Raw genomic sequence first — 23,121 nt, 5'->3', positions numbered from 1 at the left:
GGATCTACCTTACAATATAAAGCGCCTTGAGGTGACTGTTGTTGTGATTTGGCACTGTGTAAATTGAATTGAAGTGAATTGAACATGTCTGAGTAACTTGTGTACAAAACCTTTGGTGTTTCAGAGTAAGGTCTTTGGATATTGTTGATATTGTGCAAGTATCAAGATTTTAATGGTTTATATCGTCCCCAAATGACACTGGGCTAATTAATTAAATAGTTTATTCTTTGCAAGCACTGTAAAAAAACTACATCTGCTCACGATAAATTATAAAACTATCAGGTCCCAGAGAGTAGTTTTACACCAACATTTGTACTCTGAGTGAGAAGACCAGGATTTACTTACACTGTGATTAGTCAATGAAAATGTCACAAACACATCAACATAATAATTTTAATCATACTAATAAAGAGTTTTAACAGTTTATTTGATTAATTTAAAAATGTAAGAAGACTATTTTCACTATTGTCAAGTCACCATAAATCATATTTGTTTGTTTTATAAAGATGCAACAGTAATGATTCATGTCAACAGAATTTTAAAGAGCAGAGCACAAATACACTTTCAGTGCGCGTTTGTCCAAATCTTAAACGTATCAAGTATCGATCCAAATACAAGAACAAACAGCAAATAATCCACTTCTGAACCTGTCGATAATGTAAAGTTCCACTGACCTAATGTTAACACCAGTGTGAGAAAACAATTCTTCTCTTTGAAACACTGTTTGTGCTCCAGCTCAGCTGCAGGGTGTAGCTGTACTGAGACTGAAACGCTGATCTAACACCTCGACGTTACAATACACGATTGATACTGGAATACTGAATGCAGTATTCCAGTATTCCAGTAAGTTACTTCTGGAATACTAAATGCAGACTTTCGTTTTTTCTTTGGGAGCTATACCACAATGTACAACTGAGCCAGCGAGGCTACTGCTCCGATGTTATGTTAGTTGGTTAGTTCTGGATTTCTACGTAATTTATTTTCCCTGCTGGACTCCCTGCATTCATCCCTCCTCCCTCTTTCTTCCATTCCTTCTGTGCCTCCTCCTCCCTTTTTCTCTCTTTCCAAAGAGCAGCTTCCTTTTACACTGAAAAATGGAGACGAGAAGTGATCATTCACTGGCTTTCTCTGTCAGGGTCTTCACTCTGCAGGAAAAGGTGAGAGCTGAAGCATGCGTGGATACACATAAAGAGGTGATATTGGAGGTGACAGAGGTGCACTCTTTCACCTCCAATAAAGTGTTTTGCATGCACTGGCATTGGCTACTGTAGCTGTAATTCTGCATGAATGCTGTTGCTGTGGAAGTGAAAGCAAACAGGCTGCTGCTGTTGAGAACGTAGGATCAGCTGTGTATAATTCTAAAAAACATGCCTTTTTATTTATTATTGAGCTGTTAAGAAGAACAATTACACAAGAACTGAAATGAAAATCAGTGAAAGTTTTGGTTCAAACCCTCATCAGTATGTACAAAGGAGGTCTGGAGAGTCGTCGAAGTATTTGTGTCTACAGTCATCTGTAAAAGTCAGCAGAGGCTTTGTCACCTTTTTGCAGTTAGGCTGAAGAAGAAGAAACTGTTCATTGTTAAAGCAAGGTTAAACTAACAGATGCACATAAGTCTTACATCCTGTTGACTTGAACATTTACAGTATAGGGCCTGAAAATTCCAGTAGTGTTAATTTGTCATATTAATGTCGCTTTATAACAGTAAGGTCGACAGAGTATTTTTCCCGGTGTCAGGTAAATCATTCCTACAGTTTAAATGAGCCTGGCAGCCTGTGTTACTGTGGAGAAGCAGGGGTTGGTGCAATATGGGCTGTAAGGCCGGGTTAGGAGAGGCGTGTTCACATGTTAGTGCCATGATCGACGCCATTCTGATAGCTATCAATAAAGGCTGATTAAATGGCCTGTATTTATATAGCGCTTTACTAGTCCCTAAGGACCCCAAAGCGCTTTACATATCCAGTCATCCACCCATTCACACACTGGTGATGAAGCTACATTGTAGCCACAGCCACCCTGGGGCGCACTGACAGAGGCGAGGCTGCCGGACACTGGCGCCACCGGGCCCTCTGACCACCACCAGTAGGCAACGAGTGAAGTGTCTTGCCCAAGGACACAACGACCGAGACTGTCGGGGCTCGAACCGGCAACCTTCCGATTACAAGGCGAACTCCCAACTCTTGAGCCACGATCGCCCAATTAGTGCATAGCACAGCAGCTATCTGGAATTTTGGTCAAGTTAAACCCAAAACTGTTCAAAGGATGGCTGGAGGGCAAAGGACTGCAGTACTTTTTGGGCGTGTCCCTGTAGCTCTGGCATCACATGAACATTTGACTGAAGCCTGGGTTCTGGGACCACTCACTGACGAGTCTTCCCTGTTTTTGCAGCAAAAACAAACATTCCCACAGTATGATGCCGCACCACCATGCTTCACTGTAGGGATTGCATTGGCCAAGTCAGTAGCATCAGAACGACCAGCTCAGCCTTCAATTTGAAAGTGGAAATTCCCACCATGACATTTCCCATCACTGAAATTGCTGTGTTGAGAATTTATCCAGTGAACAAAAGCAAAAACTTTATATAGTTTTGTCCGTGCAAGATAGGTATTGTTTTTTCTCTGCAGTTAGCAAATTCTGCTCCATAACTAATAATGCAGTTATACATAATGCAGTTCGCTTGTAGGCAAACTTAAGATTTGGAAGACAGAGCTGAACACTTTGCTGTGGTTGGCTTCTGAAGGAGGAGCAGGTTCAAGGAGAGGTGAGCAGAGGCCAGCATATGAATGTGTGCGGACAGAGAAACGACCAAGAACTCACTCTTCATCTCACCACAGGACAGGAAGCTCAGCAGGTAACTGTGCAGGATGGTAAGTACGCAAGGAAAAGCAAAACACATACACAACTATACAAACACACTATGTTTGCTTAGACCAGTGGTTAGCGGCAGCAATAACAGAAAGCCAGTTAGTAATTGAAAGTATGTATATATGTATTTATAGTGAATATCATCTGGCAATAGAAGGTGGTTAGTTCTGACCTAACTTTACTGCTCTTGTATGGAAGTTTGTGTCCCAGTGGGTCACACGTTGGCTGTAACACTTTGCATGTGAGTGGGTAGCATTAGCAGTTTATGTTTTTTGTTTAAGTAAAGTTTTCATGGAAATACGTCGCTCTGTCTTGTATTTAGTTTTCCTCAGTGATGTTTCTGAGGTCTTTATGGGTTTTGGGGTCTTTCAAGCTCACGTAGGTGGCCCAGCCAGTGTTGATCATACTCCGGCTTTCATCTAATGAATCATTCTTCCTAATCCCGAGTCACCTAGAAGCCCTTACAGCAGCCTTCATGGTGAACAAGTGAAAAGGCAAGACCAGCACAGACCTTGTACAGTGAATGGCCAGCAAAACCTTGCGCCACACATTAGTCAGTTGACTTCCATCCTCCCCTCTGGTACTGATTCACGAGGTCGCCCCTGCTTCTGTACAGTGCCAGAGGGGAGGTGTCATGATCTGAAGAAGCTGAATACTGCACCATGTCTGGTGTCAATGCAGTTGCTATGACGTGTTCTTTAAATGACTCACAGCTGCTGATCTCGGTGACGTTTGGCACTTAAAAACTCTGTGGATACAAATCTTACTGTTTTTAAGTGTCCTCTTTATGTGTGGAACGTGTTTACAGCCAACGAAGCATTGGTTTTCCAGTTCACTGTTTCCGAGGAGATGGACTGCTGCCAGGTCGGAGGTCAGTCCTTCTTAGTCACCAACAACAACAACTTCAGTCTTCTGCTGCAATTCAAAACTCCAGCTGGTTTGTAGAGTATATTCTATAATAATTCCTACCATGAGAAGTTCTGATTTGTAGACTGCTGAAAGAAACTTGTCTTTGACTCTTTAGATATGCAGAACTTCCAGAGATTACTGAAGACCGAGGAAAATGAAGAGAAGGGGAAAGGTTGGATTGAAGTACATCAGGGAGGCAATAAGGATGCAGAGAGAGGACCAACAATGTTTAACAGAAGGATTGAAAAGAACCCTGCACAGTGCTACCAGGTAAGCGAACCAAGAATTCGAACCTTAAATTTGACACTCGAACATGGTTTAATGCTTCTGCGTGTTTGCAGTTCCACAGCTGTCTGACCCAGCAGCAGAGCCTGCTTCAGGACTACTTGAGGAACGCCACCTATCAGAAAGCCATTTTAGTCAATGAGGCTGACTTCAGAGACAAGGTGCACTTCTATGAATGGATAGTGTTATAGCACGTTCCTTAATTATGTCTATAAGGTCTGTACAGTTTACCTATTTCACTGCTGTGAAACGTGTTTTCCCATTTCCTGGTTTCTTATTGTTTTCCATATAAAAGCTTGTGCTCTTGCTGAAAAGCTGTCTACAGTTTTTGCTTTGTGACACTTTCAGTTCTTTTCCTTTTCACTTTTGGTCTGAGGTTTTCACTTTGTCTTTATTCTATGGGAAGTTTGACTTGGCGTCTGCATGCTTTCTTGTCTCTGTAGGTGGTTCTGGATGTGGGCTGTGGTTCTGGTATTCTGTCTTTTTTTGCAGTGCAGGCAGGGGCTGCCAGAGTGTATGCTGTTGAGTCCAGCCCTATGGCCAAGTATACACAGGTCAGCGTGGTTCATTCTTTTACCGTTTATATTGTTTTCCTTAACTGTGCAGGTTTAACTCTTTGTTTATATTTGAAAACCTTTCTTGCAATAATGAAGCCATTGTTTAGCATTCTCTAACTAACCTACAAGCATAATTTGAAGTTTTGGTGTGTAAGAGCTAAAGACATGAAGGGCCTGGATTACAGTCTACATGCATTTTGGCTTTGATAAAGTCTTAAGTGAGACCAGAGTCATGCGTGCAAGCACATAGGGCACATACATGAGATGCAGAGCGTGGCATTCTCAGGAGTTAATGGATTGCTTCAACATGTGGCCAAGAGTTTAGTAGGATAGGGGCTGCAGAAAGCTGAAGCACACAGTACAGACTTACACCAGTGCTGGAAATGATACATTCGTAACTGAAACAATACTACTGTCATGCAAAAGTGCTTTTTAAACACAGACAGGAACAGCTATTTGTAAAAACTCTTTGGGTTAAATAAGTAATGCAAACTTTAACAACAGGAGACTTTCTGTGTGTGCATTCTTCCTTTGTGTCTGCATGGATTTGCTCCAAATATTCTGCCATCCTACCACAGTTAGAAGACATTCGTGTTAGGTGGACTGGTAATTACATATTGGCATGTACAGTGGTTTGCAAAAGTATTCGGCCCCTTGAACTTTCCCACATTTTGTCACATTACAGCCACAAACATGAATCAGTTTTATTGGACTTCCACGTGAAAGACCAACACAAAGTGGTGCACACGTGAGAAGTGGAACGAACATCAGACATGACTCCAAACATGTTTTACAAATAAATAACTGCAAAGTGGGGTGTGTGTAATTATTCAGCCCCCTGAGTCAACACTTTGTAGAACCACCTTTTGCTGCAGTTCCAGCTGCCAGACTTTTAGGGTCTGTCTCTACCAGCTTTGCACATCTACAGACTGAAATCTTTGCCCATTCTTCTTTGAAACAGCTCCAGCTCAGTCAGATTAGATGGGCAGCGTTTGTGAACAGCAGTTTTCAGATCTTGCCACACAAGCAACTGTAGCTTGTAGGCTAAAGTACTTTAGTACTGCAGGCTTTAGACTACAAAAGTCCATTCCTGAGTCAAATGAGTTTAATAAACCCTAGCTAAAGTCCTGTTAAAAACTTGAGAAAACTATTTCTCATAAACATGAAAGTTTATTTGGAGACAAACTTCTCTAAAAAGCGGGGTTCACAATGGCTAAAATGATTACTTATTATGAAACAGATTGATAATGACTGGGATACAAACATAAGACAAAATAGGAACGTCTGCTAACATGTTTCCAGAGTGTTGCACAGTACAGTATAGTATGTGGGACAGTGTCCTGGTGCTATGGAGTGAAGTTAATATTCTTTAATAGTCGTGCAGTCTTACAGTGAGTTGTTTAACGCAGGAGATATTTTCTGTCTCCTGTTCAGATCCTGGTGGAGGATAACCGTCTCTCTGAGCACATCAGGGTCTTTGAGGGGGAGATGGAGCAGGTCAATCTTCCTGACATGGTGGATGTCATCATCTCTGAGCCCATGGGTTATATGTTAGTTAACGAAAGGCTCATGGAGAACTTCTTGTTTGCCAGGAGATGGCTCAAACCCAATGGTAGGAATCCAGATATTGAGGTTAAACTATGTTTTAATGTAACGAGGCATCATTTGTATAAGCCACTATGGATGTGATTAAAAACACTGAGAAAAAGAACACCTTTAATTGAGTTCCAACTGCAGGAATTCTCTTTGTTCTGAGTAAGAAGGTACTTTGTTCCAAGTGGCACCTCAAAAAGTACTGAGCAGGGCTGGACTGATTAGTTCAGCTCTTCAGCTCGGTGCATTTTCTTTACGTGAGAGGAATAACAAATGAAAACTGCTGCTGTCACTCTAATGGTGGAAGTAATAAACAGCAATGCAGTGAAATCTTGATTTCCTCTGCTGACGAGGTTTGGTTCGATTTTATGGTGACAGCAGCTCATTGGCTGAAGCAGTTTTATGAAACTGCACCTTGAGCCTGCCCCGACATTCTGCAGTGGAACAGGAGCGACTATATCTTCCTCTGTTAGCGTTTTTGTCTTTCACTTATTCATTTTCTCTGCCTTTCTATTATTATCCACTTCTCTCAATTTCCAGGTGTGATGTTTCCCTCCTATGGAGACATTCACGTGGCTCCTTTCAGTGATGACCAGCTGTACTTTGAGCACTACGCACGGGCCAATTTCTGGTCTGTCACTCACGCACAGATGCACAGACATAACTCTATTCCCGGGGACACGAACACACTGGCTCCTTTTTATATCTCGCGCGTTTGACAGTCAGGCTGTGAAACATTTAGTCCAGTCCTGACTCATACAAACCAAAATGGATTTGGGTTTTTTTGTATCAGTCGAAGTCCATAAAGAAAGCAGGAAAAAGTCAGAAGCTGAAGAGGTACGGGACATATAGTAGGGTGCAAACGAGGGAAAAACATGTCAAACTGAGGGCTTAAATATGCACAGGAGGTGATTAGAGAGAAGCAACTCAGCTGGGAAAACAATGCACTGGTGAACTGAACCGGACCAACGAGACAGAAGGGGAAATAAAACCAAATGCAAGGCACACAAAAAAAATCTAAATAACACATAGAAAGTAATATTGCTGTACCCTCTGAGTGAGTGAAATCGGTTTTAGTAGCAAGGAAGGAAATGATCTTTTTGCACAGAGACACAGTGTGGTTAATCAGATGGTGCAAAAAGCTCCATTTGGTCAACCTCACAAATAGGACGAGTGGATTTGTACAAATTGAAATGGCTGGTGATGCACAGATGCAAGGTTATCAACGGTTCCACCCTCGTGCAATAAAGGACGTATGTTCTATCACAAGACGGCTAATCATCTACATAAGGCGTGAGGGTGTAGTATCCATGGCAGTTTATCTTGAAACAACAACTGTAATCTGCATATTAGCACAAATTCCCAAATAGAATCGTTTTCTCAAAATAGTATTTAAACCTTATTCTCTGAAACACAACTGGACCCTAGTCTTGACCTTCTGATTTTTAAGCTAAGGCAGGAATATTTCTGATCACCTGGACCCATCATTTCATGTTAACACAGGGAGAAATATACTTTGAAGAAACACAACAAAAAAGGAACAGAAAGAACTTTTATGATGAGACAGCATGCCTTTCTTGTTTTTATAACATTTGTCATTCATTTGTTTGATGTGATGTTGGACAAAGTGGAAAACGGCATGCATACTAGACCAGAGGTCATACAGGGGACTCTGAGCACCTGACTCATGTGGATACAGCCCTAATTACTGGGCTCTCAGGCCTGATCACCGCTCGTATGTGCCAGCATGCTTTGGCCAGTTCACAGAACATGTTTTTAAGACTTCTGACTTCATTTAAAATACAGCTCTGGTGACGATCGCTTCCATGCCTTTGACGTGTTCAGCCTGCAAACAATACCACCTCTGTTTTGGAGTTTGCATGTGCATGCATGCATGCCACCATGTGTGTGTATGTGAGTGCTGCTATGCTCTCTTCCCCTCACTGCTTTACCACTATGTGCAGGTCAGGCTCCGTCGGTACTGAGGAATGAATGTAAACTGTAAACGTTTTCCATCAGTTTCTACTTCCCTCACTTTTCAGCAGTAGAAGAAAGACATCTGACAATTTTAATCTTTGTAATCACATTTACAATAACATTAATTATTCTCTGAAGTTCTGCATGATTTCCTGTTTTTTGGGGGGTGGGGGTTGTGTATTTCTCATACACATTTCTGATCCAACAAACTTAAATATTAGACAAAGTTAACACAAGTGAACACAAAATGAAGGCGTTTATTATTAAGGGGAAAAAAAATCAAAACCTTCATGGCCCTGGGGGGTCTGGTCTGGGGAGGTTTTGCTGCTGCGAGACCTGGAAGACTGGCCGTGGTAAACGGAACCATGAATGTCTACCAGAACATCCTGAAGGAGAATGTCCGACCATCTGCTCGTCACCCTGAGCTCTACAGCAGGATAACGATCCAAACACATCAGCAAGTCCACCTCTGACTAGACCCCTCCAAAGTCTTCATTTTGTTTTTCTTCATCCATCCAAAATCCTGACCTGAATCCGACTGACATGCTGTGGCACGACCTTAAAAATACCCTGCAGCGTGGCTGAATTACATCAATTCTGCAAAGATGAGTGGGTCTAAATTCCACTCTAAAACACTCATTGCCAGTTATGACAAACATCTGACTACTGTTGTTGGTGCTAATCGTGGCCCAACCACTCGTTAGGTTTAGGGGGGGTAATTACTTTTGTAGGTTGTAGATGCAGATTGTTTTACACCTTCATTCACAAACTGCATGTTGTGTTTACTTTTGTTATGTTTTATCTAAATGGGAAAAAAGGAAGAGGGCAAACATTTTTTCACACCACAGTATATATAAGCTATTGTTAAATATTTTGCTCAGACTAATTAAGTTGCAATCTGAGCGCATTTAGAAACTGAGGGGTAAAATTACAGGTACGGTGTTAACCACCAGTTGTGCCAATCGGTCGACTGCAAATAACTTGATCTCTGCTCTTTACATGTTTCCCTTCAGGCAGCAGAGGAGCTTCTATGGCGTGAACCTGAGTGCTCTTCACAATGCTGCGGTGGAAGAGTTATTCAGGCAGCCTATAGTGGTATGGTGCACTGTATGATACAAAACATACACGTAGATGAATAGAAAATGTGTAATGAACATTAAACTCAGCACAAAAACTAAGGATATTTGTGATCTTAGATGGTGCCACATTTGTAAGGAAAATGTATTAGTGGGTTGCACCCATGAAAAACGTGCCAAATCTGCGCTACCATTTCCAGTCAGCTTGTTGTATGATTGACTCTTGTTTTGAGCTTCTGGTAGAGCTGATGATCAGGTGGCTGACTGGTGCCTGATTATCAGGACCTGTTAGCATGGACCCCGTTTCAACAGTCAATAGATATCTTATCCAAGCATGACACATTTGGCTGATCTGGCAACTACAATTTGGTCTTCTGCAAAATCAAGTAGCAGCATTGTTTCAAGTGAGGCCTAGTACCATCTCTAAATTGAAGGTGAAGTTTCATATAATGGGAGGTGTCAGAGACAGTCCATGAGCACTGAGTCCAGATTCTGCCTATGGCGGTTGGATCATGGCATCAAAGTACTTTTCGATTCGAGTACTAACCAGGCCTGATCGTATTTAGCATTTGAGTTTGGACAAGGTCAATCATGCTCAGGGTTGTATGGTCATCAATGCCAAATTCTGTGTTAAACTGACTCCACTTTTAGCAATGAAAATTGTTCTCACAGATGGGTCATTGGCTTGAACCCAGAGACCATCATGAGTTTTACTGAACAGTCTAAACCAGGCAGGGAATAATGTGGTCAGCATGACCGGGAACATGTGATTAGTTTTTTCAATTGACTGCAGAACAGTTCCCAGTTGTTTTGATTGTCTTCCTCATCATGTTATGATAAAAACAAAAGATAAAGCTGTTTTATTGAGGGCTCATTGGATGGTTTTGATCAAAATGATGTACATAATATTGTCAGAATTGTGGAGTCCAGCACAATTGCAGGCACGGTCTCTGCGCACAGATGAAAAATCTAACCTGAATTGAAATTAAAATAAATACTTTAACAATTCTGTTCTGCAGTGTTAGTCAGTGACTGGCTGCTCCCGTATGGGATCAGAACGATGCCACCTTATCCCATAGTCCAGCCAATGATGTGATTCACATTCGTATATATGCAGCTAATCAACGTCGCTGACAGGCTATGACAGCGTCCTTATGTGCGACACCGGTGTTTTAGCAAAGCGGCTGATGTGGAGTGAAGCCACGTTAATGACAACGTGTACAACCATTGGAGATGTGAGCAGGACAGACGAACAACTGACGGACAAAGTGTGGACTTTATACCAGTTTGTAAATTGTGTTGATCGGCCACGTAAAACCAGAGTTATGATAAAATATCTGCAATGTTTGTTTTTCTTCCTGAATACTGTCGTTGTTTATATTTACTGCAGCAAGAAACGGTAAAAACGGCGTTTTATAAGGAAAACGCTCGAAAGCCTGTGAGCAAAGACAAAACTCCCAGCCTTTCCTATTGGTGGAAAAATGTACCATGTGGACCAATCAAAAAATTATATGGCAACATGGCCTTTAGTTGTTTAGGGAGGGGGAAGTTTTAGGAGTGACGGCGTGTTTGAGATGTGAGAGATTTGCGACGTTTAGCACAAATCTTGTGTAATTAGTGTGTAGTTAGTGTGTAGTCAGTGTGTAGTGAGTGTGTAGTCAGTGTGTAGTTAGTGTGTAGTTAGTGTGTAGTCAGTGTGTAGTGTAGTCAATAGTGTAGTCAGTAGTGTTGTTGTGTGTCAGAACAATGAGGCGCCTGCTGAGTGTTACAGGTGTTACAGCAGTGACACATCTGCTGCTGTCAGGCCTGCAGGTATCAGGCTGTTGTTCTTCTTCATCTCATAGTGGACACAAATTATTTTTGGAGTGAAACAAATAATCTGTGTGGCATCAGATTAGATGCAGAACAGCTGATTGTTCTGTAAATAGTTTGAAATGTTTGTTTAAAAACACCTTGGCTGCATTTTTAGGTAAACAGCTGCAAAACTTTGTTGTTTGCAAAACTCAGTTACTTTTTTGAAGAAGTAACTATATAGTTAATTACCCAACATTGGTCATTATTTACTGTATTTGCAGACAGAGTTACAGACTCTCTCCCAGACCACAGACTCATAATACAGTCAGAGCTTTATTTAAAAAAGAAAGTTGTGTTTTCAAAATTGGAGTTCAAGTTATTTTTACTTCCAACAGTGTTAACATGCTACAGGTCAGGAACAAGATTCTTTTAAATTTTCATTGTAAGTGGGATAAAGCAGTTAATTAGAAGTCGTCTAACATAAATGCTGTAATTTGATTACTTTAATAAACATGTGACTTGGATGGATCGGATGCTGGCGTGACTACAGTGCACACGTCTGCTGTTGCTCACAGCGGTCCAAGAGACGCTCAGGGAGTTTGTGTTCGTTCAGACACGTGAAACATTAGAGGCAACATTGCATGAGGGGAAGGTAAACTGGCGGTCTGACAAAGGGAGCTGAAGGCAAGGTACACAAAACAAACACAAAATAAAGCAGGAGGAGTGAAAACTGAAGAGGGAAAACACATATTCATAAACTTAATACAAGAGAACTGTCACCAGAAGGAAGGACACAAAACAAGGAATAAAGCTAAGGAAACTAGGAACTGAGAACTAAATACACTAAGGACTTCCTGAAGTTATTATAAACATTACACAAAGCAGCAACCACAATAAGCTTTTCTATTTAAAACAAAAACATCAAAGTGATGCAAAATGCTGCGTGAACTCACCCAGGACCATGAATAATATGTTCCTCAACACAACTGAGCACTCTCTGTGCATGACATCAAAACAGGAAAACAAGGAAATGTCTTTTGGACGAATGCGTCCACAGAGCCAGAAGTTCAAGTTCCAGCCTAAAGGGACAGAGAATCAGTGCAAAGGAGCCCTGGAGCCGCTGTGGACGAACACTTACTGTGACATTTTTTAATGTGTGCTCTTTTAATTTGTCATCACTCTGTGTGATAATTGGCATTGTTGCTTTCGCAGTTTCTTTTTCCTCCTAAATTTTATACTCTTATCAAAAGCTTGTAATAAATTTAAACGTTTGTTCCAGGACACATTTGATGTTCATATCCTGATGGCCAGGTCTGTCAAGCACTGCATCAATTTCATGGAAGCTAAAGAAGAGGATTTACTCAGGTTATACACTGAATCATATTTGTTGCCTGATCAGAAACATTGTATCTACACCTCATCTATGCAGTGATTATGTCACATTATTGATGATTTAAGATGTGACTGGAATGTACTTATAGGCAGAAAACAGATGAGTGGTTATATAAATAAACGAGTCACACCTGAGTAAAAACACAGCGTACATCAATTAACTCTAAGAATTCCTGTTGGTTTTGTTATAGTGTGCTATAAATGATAGCTTTGCCATTTCATTTTTTTAATGTTCAAAGTTGAATTATTGACTTACTTTATGATTTAATACTTTATTATACTTTACATATGTTACCACTTAATGTTTTACTTTTTCTGGTTGGAAAGTAAGGTGATGCTAGATAGTCCAAACAGTTTGAGAAAAACACAAGTTAATGACATATTAACGAACACTGGATGCCAAAACCTTTGTGTGCAACACTTTTCTTATAATGTTTTTAACTATTTGATGAAAATTGAAAAACAAAATCTGTGTTTACAGAATAGAGATTCCCTTTGTGTTTACTCTGCTCCAGTCTGGTCTGATCCATGGACTTGCCTTCTGGTTTGATGTGGCCTACCTGGGATCCAAGTAAGTAATCCAATGCTTTCTTTCTAAGATTTAATGAAGGATTTTCAATGCAGACCAAATGGAAGGATGCATGGAACGAAAATATGTTATAGCAACAGAAAAACTTTGATTATTCAAGCACACAGAAAATTTTGATCTGACAAACAAAATATTAAGCCATGTCCCCCTCAATAGGTATATTCACCTGAAGCCGTTCAGTATGGAGGTGATCTCTCTCACTCTCTTTGTAGGGCCACAGTATGGTTCTCCACTGCTCCCACAGAGCCTCTGACCCGCTGGTTCCAGGTCAGATGTCTACTTCAGACGCCGCTCTTTGCCAAGCTTGGACAGACTTTGTCTGGGACAGTCCAACTGGCTGCTAACAACAGGTACAGCTGTGCTGTCCATAGGACTGCATTATCAATAGGGCAAAGAGGGAAAAGCAAAGGAGCTTTAATACCCTGCTTTAGTTCCACAGGTGCTTAAAGTGCTCGAGTTGCCAGTTGGACACGTTTTCACAAGAAAAGAGAGAAACTCACAGAAAAATACATAATCAGCTAATTCAGACTGTCTCGTTACTTACAAATATGAATGATACAATATTTGCCAGTTAATTATCTGTCAGTTGCCTTCCTAATCACTTTTTATGTACCTTTGTGGGCAAATAAAGGCACTTATCGCAGACAGGTCAGTGGGGTTGGGGATCAATAAAGGTTCAACAACAAGTTTTTCCCAGGTTACAGATTTCAACTTGTACCAACCCTTATCTTTCTCACTCCAGACAAAGCTATGACATCCACATCACAGCTACAGTGGACCAATCAGGCTTCAGATCTGGGAACATCCTGGATCTCAAGAATCCTTTCTTCAGGTCACTTCTCTCTACTCTTTAATGCATACATGCTGAATTATTTTGCTATAAAATTTGCCCATGAAATCTTGATTTGTTTCTTTTTGTTTGCTTTCAACTTCAGAAGTTACCCAAGTGGAAATCTTCAAAGTTCATTTTGTCAGTAGACCAAATTTAAACATGAGTACAATTTGTACAGTTCATGTAAGTTCTATGTCCATAAATATCCATCCATCCATCATCTTCTGTTTATCTGGGCATGGGTCACGTGGACAGCATTCTAAGCAGAGACTCCAAGACCTCCCACTTCCCAGCCACCTCCTTCAGCTTATCCAGGGGAACACCAAGCTTTCCCAGGCCAGCTGAGAGATGTAATCTCCCCCAGCATGTCCTGGGTCTTCTTGGGGCCTCCTTCTGCTGGGACATGCCCAGCATGTCCCTTTCAAAAGACTGAACTCCTCACACTCTCTCTAAGGGAGAGGCCAGCTACCCTTTGGAAAAAAATAATTTCTGGCACTTGTTTCTGCGTTCTTGTTTTTCTTTCAGTCACCATCCAGAGCTTGTGACCATAGGTGTGGATAGGGATGTAGATCGACCAGCAAAGCGACAGCTTAGCCTTCTACACTATGACAAACTGGTATAGCCCCAATCGCTCTGTCAGTCTCTTGTTTCCCTCTCCCCTCACTCATGAACAAGACCCTAAGATATTTAACCCTTTGGGGTCCACGGATGCGCCAGCGCATCCAAATCACATGACCAATTTAAGATGACAGAGCAATAAGTTGCAGCCACCCTGAGTCTCCATTTCAACTTGTGTTGGAAATGTGGACTTCAAACTATATACCAGTTTTTAAATTGTGTTGATAGACCAGGTAAAACCAGAGTTATGATAAAAATAAATGTTTTTTCCTGAATACTATCGTAATGTTTACTGCAGGAAGAAGAGCATAAGAGCAAAGGAAAGAGCGAGATAGCAAGTTTTGAAATGTGAGAGGTTTGTGACGTTTAGTGTGTTTGGAGTGTGAAGTTAGTCTGTTGTCTTGTGTAGTTAGTATTTAGTGTAGTTGTCTGTTTTGTTTTGTGTGTCAAAATACCTCCTGCTTCCAGGCCTGCAGGTATCAGGCTGGTTATGTGCTCCTCTGTCTTATGGTGGACAGAAATGATTTTTTTGGAGTGGCACAAATAATTTGTGCAGCATCTTATTTGATACAAAACACCTGATTGTTCTGTAAATTGTTTTAAATGGTTACAAAAAAAAAAAAAATGCCTGATGTCTTTTAGGAAAATAGTTGCATATAACTTTGTTGTCTGCAAAACTTGTGCATAGGTTTTTAAAATGTACAATTTCTATTTTCATTTTTAACAAAAAATAATTCATTAAACATGTTTGTGGTTTTTACACTAAAATATATACATTTTTTACACTGATTTTATGTTTTATGTCTGATTTTAGATCAACTGTGTTAATAAAATTTGTCAAAATTGAAAAAATTGCTGTAAATTCAGACATGTGAGGTTGTGTTGATACCAAACAAGGCAAGATAAATAGTTTTTAAAGGTGAAATATAGAGGTAAAATCAAAGTAGTTAAAACAGCCAAGTATACCCTGGACCTCAGATGGTTAAACTCCTCTACTTGGGGCAGCAAGTCATTCCTGGCCTGAAGTGAGCACTATATACTCTTTTCTGGCTGAAGACCATGACCACCCCAGATCTCTATGTGATGTTGCAGAGACATGTCAACCAAGACAGCCCTACAACATCCAAAGGTTTTGGGGAACTCAGGGGGAACCTTGTCAAACCTAGGGGCCCAGCTACCAAGGAGCTGTTTAACTACCTCAGTGATCACGTCCCCAGTGATGGGCGGGTCTTCCCCTTGTCACTAGACTCTGCTTCCTCTACAGAAGGCGTGTCTGTGAGATTGAGGAGGTCCTTGAAATATTCCTTCCACTGCCCAACTATATCCCCAGTTGAAGTCAGCACCACCCCACCTCTACTGCACAACCATGTAAGGGCAGCACTGCTTTCCCCACCTGCGCCATGTTGCACTTGTACATCAGCTACCTCTGAAATCCCACAAGCTAACCAAGCCCAACAGAACTCCATCTTCAGCTCTCTTTAGCTCTGGTGTCCATCATCTGGTTTTGGGGATTACAACCATGACAGGCACCAACCACCTTGCTGTCAAAGCTCCTTGCAGCTGCTTCAGCGATGGAGGTGTAGAACATGGTCCATTTGTCCCCAACTTCCCCCAGAATGCTGTCAACGTTTTGCCAGAGGAAAGAGTTGAAGATCTTGCAGACTGGCACCTCTTCCAGGTGTTACCAGAGCACCCTCACTATATATTTAGGCATACCAGCTTTGTCTAGCTTCCTTCTCTGAAACCTGATGCAACTGACCACCTGGCAATCAGTTGAAAGCTCAGATCCTCACTTCACCCAAATGTACAGAACATGTGGGCACAAATCCAATGATATGATTACAAAGATCAGACATCGGGACCTGCGACCTAGGGCATCTTGGTGTCTCATGCCCTTATGGACACCCCTGTGTTCGAACATGGTCCTTGTTATTCACAAAAGTAAGAAAACCACTCGGGTTCAGATCAGGCAGGTCTGCTCCACCATCTTCACTGTTGCTGTCCATGTTTAGTGTTGAAGTCTCCCAGTAGGATGTTTCTTCAGGCTGTGCCCAGCCAGGACCCATGGGCTAACCTGACCACCAGACCCTCTCCCTTGAGCTCCATCCCAAGGCCTGGCTCCAGGGTAGGGCCCTGGTAACGCTTTGCAAGGCAAGATACACTGGTCCCTTGATTTTATTCTTTCCTTAGGGGTCAACTGAACTGCTCTTTGTCTGGCCCCTCACCCAGGATCAATTTGCCTTGGGAGACCCTTTCTGTTTATAAATAAATAAGATATTTTTTGTCTGTGTATGAAATTACATTTATTTAAAACAAAAGCACTTCTCCTGAGATGGAGATCCAGTGCAGGTAACCTCTGCATGCTGTGGTAGAAAGTAAGTTGATCTTCAAAATCTCCATGTATAAACTACCTTATATGCCTATATGTTGTCAATACAAACAAAGACAAACAGCTTTAAATAGCTTTATATAGGACTTTTATCACGTTGACCCTAGATCTTTCAACTCCAGAGAAGAGGTCAAATGTGACATGATATTTTAAATCTTTATACAGTGCTTTCTATATGTTGTTAATACACACCACACTTACTGCATAAGAATTATAGTTTTCAAGCTGATGTATGAGGTTTTTTTCCTGAACAATAAAGCATTAAGTTGACTGTCACTTGGTGTTCGCTCACTCTGCGGTAGAGTATCACTTCCTGTTCCTGCTCAAACACAGTGGTGTTTCTGAGTAGCTTATCTGCTTAGCAATTTAATTAAAAACTTTTAGATAACTTCTTTTTTCATAGTATAATCTTCACGTGCGTCATCCGAAGCACACTTTCTGTGTACTCACTACCTAACTTATAGCCAAAGTATTCACTCTCTGTCTCTGTACTGTTTCGCTAGCTTAGCTTAGCTTAACTCGTAGCCGACTCGTTAGCACCATGGCTACTTCACCTGTCCCTCCTGCACTTTCCTGCTGATTGTGTCAGATGTTTAGTTACTCCTCGGCCTCCTTTAGCAGTAATGATATCTGTAACAAATGTAGCATATTTGCAGCTCTGGAGGCCAGGATTGTTGAACTGGAGACTCGGCTTCGCACCCTTCATTCACCCGTAGCTAGCCAGGCCCCTGTAGCTGGTGCAGCCGAAGGTAGCGTAGGCCCCGCTAGCTGTTCCCCGGCAGACCCCGAGCAGCTGGGGAAAGAGGGCGGCTGGGTGACGGTGAGGAGGAAGCATAGTCCTAAACAGAAGCCCCAGGTACACCACCAACCCGTTCATGTGTCTAACCGTTTTTCCCCACTCAGCGACACACCCACCGGGGACATGTGAAGCTAGAGACACCTGCAACCATAGTCAATTGTCTTCCAAGGGCCAGAGCAGGCGACATTGAGGGAAATTTAAAACTGCTGGCTAAGGGTAAATGTATGTAAATAAGGGTAAAATTCACGTCGGCAGTAATGACACCCGGTTACGCCAATCGGAGGTCACTATAATCAATATTGAATCGGTGTGCAACTTTGCCAAAACAATGTGGGACTCTGTAGTTTTCTCTGGTCCCCTCCCCAATCAGACCAGGGGCCCGTTCTTCGTACGTCGCTTACTACATCCAAGATCAAATGACACATCCAAGATCAAATCATCGCGCTAACCGTGAGCTCGCTAATCCGGTTCCCCGAACACACCTGCTGTTGACGATTACTACAGCTGGACGCAGGAATGTGACATCACTGGGTGTCGTAAAAGGGGCTACGCATCGATAGTAGAAACATTGATCGGCAACCCGCTGATTGGTCGGCGAAAATGTCGAAGGGGCGTGCTCGGTATTTTCCGGCAGCAGAGCAAGAACTCATGAGTGAGGGATTACAGGAGTTTCAGAGTTTAATTAAAACGCAAGAGAACACTGCAAAGGCTGCAAAAGCAAGGAGAGAGGGCTGGCAGAAAGTTGCTGACAAATCAAACTTGTAGGTAATTTAATAATAATAATAATAATGGATTGGATTTATATAGCGCTTTCCAAGGCACCCAAAGCGCTTTACGATACCACTATTCATTCACTCCCACATTCACACACTGGTGGAGGCAGCTACGGTTGTAGCCAGGCTGCCATATCGCGCCATCGGCCCCTCTGGCCAACACCAGTAGGCGGTAGGGTAGATCTATCATATGACACTATATTGTCCAATATCATATGGCATTATATTATATTATAATATGTTATATTATATCCCCTTTCACATTAGAGCCACAACAGGACCCACAAGAACATGGGAACAAGTAAAAGTGGAATACAGGAGTATTCTACAGAATGGTAATATTTATCTCTTAGATTGCTTTGCGTCTCTTGGCAAGGTAATACTGGCCTGTAATACTCTGTTAGTTTGTTCATAACAGCAACCAAGAAAAGGGCAGAGGAAAAAAAGACAGGTGGTGGTCCTGCACCCCCTCGTCAACAAGTTGGTTAAGTAAATAATACCCTCACGGGAATATCGATATCTCTCTATGAGCACACTGTCGCGCTGAGCTAAAGGATCCTGTCTGTCCCGCAATATACGCTGAATTCTGAGGACTCTCCTTATCAATCTTGCACCTTCCGCAATGGGTTGGTCGCGTATACGGACAGGACATGGCTGCGACAGGCTTCCCAAATCCACCTTCGCTTTTATAGCCGTGGTCTCTCATCTTGATTACACGAAGTAATTTACAATTACTACTCTGAAATATGAATTACATCTGTAATAATCACATACATGTAATAGAATGTTAATAGTTCATTTCCCTTTTTTAGGAAATGACCTGTATGTATCTGTGTGACATCAATAAAAGGATCAAGTGCTGCATTATCTTTAGTTACATTGATAATATTTATTTATGGTGAAACAGTGGAAAAATATCGCTGTTGCTTTCGTATAAATGAAGCGGACATACCTGCGTGGCCGCGATCTAATCCTGTTTACATAAAGTAAACCTGCTCCCGAGCAGGTTTACGCTTACGGCTCTGTTGCTATGACAGCAAGTCCCGGATGAGCTTCGGGGAACCGACTGATCCAGGATCACGCGAAATCGTCAACAATCTAATCCGGCTAACCTACTTAGCGAGGTACGAAGAACGGGCCCCAGGAGTGACATGTTTAGCCGCATGTTCTGCTTAAATTGCTGGCTGTCTGAGTGGTGTCCCAGAAACGATGTGGGCTTCATAGATAATTGGCAAACCTTCTGGAGGAAACCTGGTCTTGTTAGGAGAGACGGCATCCATCCCACTTTGGATGGAGCAGCTCTCATTTCTAGAAATATGGACAAATTTATTAAACCCCCCAAAATATGACTATCCAGAGTTGGGACCAGGAAGCAGAGTTGCAGTCTTACACGCCTCTCTGCAGCTTCTCTCCTCCTGCTACCCCCCCAAAAACCCATCTCCATAGAGACTGTGTCAGCTCCCAAACAGACAAAAAACAAACTAAAAACCAGCAACAAACAACTTAAACATAAACAATTACAAAGAAAGAACAATACAGTATCCACATCTGAACCAAAGAGTAAAACAGTGAAATGTGGATTATTAAATATTAGGTCTCTCTCCTCCAAGTCTCTGTTAGTACATGACTTAATAATTGATCAACAAATTGATTTACTCTGCCTTACAGAAACCTGGTTGCAGCAGGATGATTATGTTAGTTTAAATGAATCAACACCCCCGAGTCATTCTAACTATCAGAAACCTCGAAGCACAGGGCGAGGGGGAGGTGTGGCAGCAATTTTTCACACCAACCTATTAATCAACGAAAGACCCAGACAGACTTTTAATTCATTTGAAAGCCTGATGCTTAGCCTCGTCCACCCCAGCTGTAAAATTCAGAAACCAGTCTTACTTGTTATCATCCATCGTCCACCTGGGCGTTACACAGAGTTTCTGTCTGATTTCTCAGACTTTATATCTGATTTAGTTCTGAGCTCAGATAAAATAATTATTGTGGGTGATTTTAACATCCATGTAGATGCTAAAAATGACAGCCTCAACATGGCATTTAATCTGTTATTAGACTCAATTGGTTTCTCTCAAACTGTAAAAGAACCCACCCACCACTTTAATCACACTCTAGATCTTGTTTTAACATATGGCGTAGAAACTGAACATTTAACAGTGTTTCCTGAAAACCCTCTCCTGTCTGATCATTTCCTGATAACATTTACATTTACAATAATTGATTACACAGCGGTGGAGAGTAGACTTTATCAAAGTAGGTGTCTTTCTGAAAGCACTGTAACTAAGTTTAAGAATATAATCCACCCACTGTTATCATCTTCAATGCCCTGTACCAACACAGAGCAGAGCAGCTATCTGAACGCTACCCCAACAGAGGTCGATTATCTTGTTAATAATTTCACCTCCTCACTACGTACGACTCTGGATACTGTAGCTCCTTGAAAACTAAGGTCTCTAATCAGAAGTACCTGACTCCGTGGTATAATTCTCAAACACGTACCCTAAAGCAGATGACTCGTAATCTGGAGAGGAAATGGCATGTCACAAATTTAGAGGATCATCATTTAGCCTGGAGAAATAGTTTGCTGCTTTATAAGAAAGCCCTCCACAAAGCCAGAATATCTTACTATTCATCACTGATTGACGCCAGGACCGCCTCCTACAACGCGGGTCTCGCCACTGGCGATATGAGCGCCTACAAAGCGGCCTCATACGGCGTGCGGCGCGCGGTGAGAGATGCCAAACGCCGGTACCGGGAACGTGTGGAGTCCCGCTTCCACCAGGGCGACACACGGAGTATGTGGCACGGACTACGCACCATTACGGACTACAAAGCCAGGGACACTGCGCCGATCAACGCCGACTCTGCATTCACCAACGAGCTGAATCGGTTCTACCCCCATTTCGAGGTTAGCCAGGCGGCTAATGCTATCTACCGCCTGACTACCGAGGACAGTGACGTCATCAGCGAGAGACCGGTGACCAGCATCGCGGAGCATGACGTCCGAGCGGCACTGAGGAGAGTGAACACAAGGAAAGCGGCGGGGCCAGACGGCATCACCGGCCGTCTGCTGCGCTGCTGTGCTGACCAGCTAGCAGGTGTGTTCACTTACATCTTCAACGAGTCCCTGGCGAAGTCTGTGGTCCCCACATGCTTCAAAAGATCCACCATCATCCCTGTGCCCAAGAACAGCAAACCCTCATCCCTGAACGATTACCGGCCAGTTGCACTGACCTCGGTAGTAATGAAGGTGTTTGAGAGGCTGCTGAAGAACATCATCTCCTCCTCCATCCCAGACACCACAGATCCGCTGCAGTTCGCCTACAGATCCAACAGATCCACCGAGGATGCCATCGCCCACGTCCTACACACCACTCTCAGCCACGTGGACAAGAAACAGGGTAACTATGTGCGAATGCTGTTTGTTGATTACAGTTCAGCGTTTAACACAATAGTGCCCTGCAGACTGTTCACAAAGCTGAGGGATCTGGGACTTAACAGCCGTCTGTGTGCATGGGTGTTGGACTTCCTCACTGGCAGAACTCAGGTGGTGAGGGTGGGCAGGTGCTTCTCCAACAGCATCACCACCAACACAGGAGCACCTCAGGGATGTGTCCTCTCGCCACTGCTCTACTCCCTCTACACTTCAGACTGTGTGGCCACCCACGGCTCCAACACCATTGTGAAGTTTGCTGACGACACAGTGGTGTTGGGTGCCATCTCCAACAATGATGAGGCGGCCTACATGGATGAAGTGAAGAATCTGGCATCGTGGTGCCAGGACAACCACCTCCAGCTGAACGTCAGCAAGACCAAGGAGCTGGTGGTGGACTTCAGAAGGGGTCAGCACAGAGACTACAAGCCCATTATCATCAATGGAGCTCCAGTGGACAGGGTGCAGTCCTTCAAGTATCTTGGTGTCCACATCTCCTCAGACCTGGCATGGGCTGCCCACATTCAGGTCCAGACCAAAAAGGCTAGGCAGCGCCTGTATCACCTACGACAACTGAGGAAGTTCAGGGTCTCTCCAAAGATCCTCAGGATTTTCTATACAGGCGCTGTGGAGAGCATCCTCACACAGAACATGACATCGTGGTTTGGGAACAGCTGTGTGAAGGACCAAAAAGCTCTCCAGAGAGTGATCCGTACAGCAGAACGCTGCTGCAGGATTGCTCTCCCCCCGCTTCAGGACACCTACACCAGGAGATGCCGGACTAGAGCAGCGCAGATACTGAAGGACCCGTCCCATCCTGGCAACAAACTGTTCCAACTTCTGCAATCTGGTAGAAGGTTCCACATCTTCCGGGCAAGGACAGAGAGACTCAAGAGGAGCTTCTATCCCCAAGCCATCCGTGCCCTAAACACACACACCCGCCCTCTCACATCATCTATAATTGGCTGAGACAGGACTCTTCCAGACACTAAACCAAGGCACAATGTACATTTCAATTCCTTTAATTTTAAATATGTTTATATTGTCTATCCTGTAAAATAGTCAGATGTCTATTCATATTAATGTACAGAATTCACCTGCTTGCTGCTACTACTGCACATTCACCCAGTGTATATACTATATGTAGATATATATAATGTTCTTCCTTTACACCCCCCCCCCCCCCCCCAATTTTTGCACATGTCAAGGAGCGTGTCAGGCTACATTTCAC

General features: G+C 42.7%; 1 protein-coding gene across 1 annotated transcript; it reads left to right on the top strand.

Annotated features, from left to right (window-relative positions):
* Positions 1-1,043: 1,043 nt before the first annotated feature.
* LOC147303049 (histone-arginine methyltransferase CARM1-like) lies at positions 1,044-15,537 on the top strand. Its single transcript, XM_086283824.1, has 14 exons — positions 1,044-1,157; positions 2,741-2,867; positions 3,674-3,802; positions 3,890-4,044; positions 4,116-4,220; positions 4,503-4,613; positions 6,051-6,228; positions 6,750-6,840; positions 9,200-9,281; positions 12,336-12,421; positions 12,930-13,019; positions 13,250-13,387; positions 13,780-13,869; positions 13,973-15,537. Exons 1-14 carry the CDS (start codon positions 1,095-1,097, stop codon positions 14,013-14,015), a joined length of 1,488 nt encoding a protein of 495 aa, XP_086139950.1. The 5' UTR covers positions 1,044-1,094; the 3' UTR covers positions 14,016-15,537.
* The last annotated feature ends 7,584 nt before the right edge of the window (positions 15,538-23,121 follow it).

The sequence above is a fragment of the Aulonocara sp. 'chitande type north' Nkhata Bay genome, linkage group LG23 (assembly GCF_057382095.1).
Source record: "Aulonocara sp. 'chitande type north' Nkhata Bay isolate Kocher_YH1m ecotype deep benthic linkage group LG23, A_spYH_male_GT1.1, whole genome shotgun sequence".
NCBI lineage: Eukaryota > Metazoa > Chordata > Actinopteri > Cichliformes > Cichlidae > Aulonocara > Aulonocara sp. 'chitande type north' Nkhata Bay.
Note: the sequence above shows the minus strand (reverse complement) of the source record. Positions and strands in the feature narration are given on the sequence as shown.

What these genes read in the sequence shown, in the direction of transcription:
- LOC147303049 (XM_086283824.1), top strand. Translation starts at nt 1,095, where the DNA reads ATGGAGACGAGAAGTGATCATTCACTGGCTTTCTCTGTCAGGGTCTTC. An exon ending in TCTTCACTCTGCAGGAAAAG is followed by an intron (nt 1,158 to 2,740) that starts GTGAGAGCTGAA and finishes TGGCTTCTGAAG; the next exon opens with GAGGAGCAGGTTCAAGGAGA. An exon ending in GCAATTCAAAACTCCAGCTG is followed by an intron (nt 3,803 to 3,889) that starts GTTTGTAGAGTA and finishes TTGACTCTTTAG; the next exon opens with ATATGCAGAACTTCCAGAGA.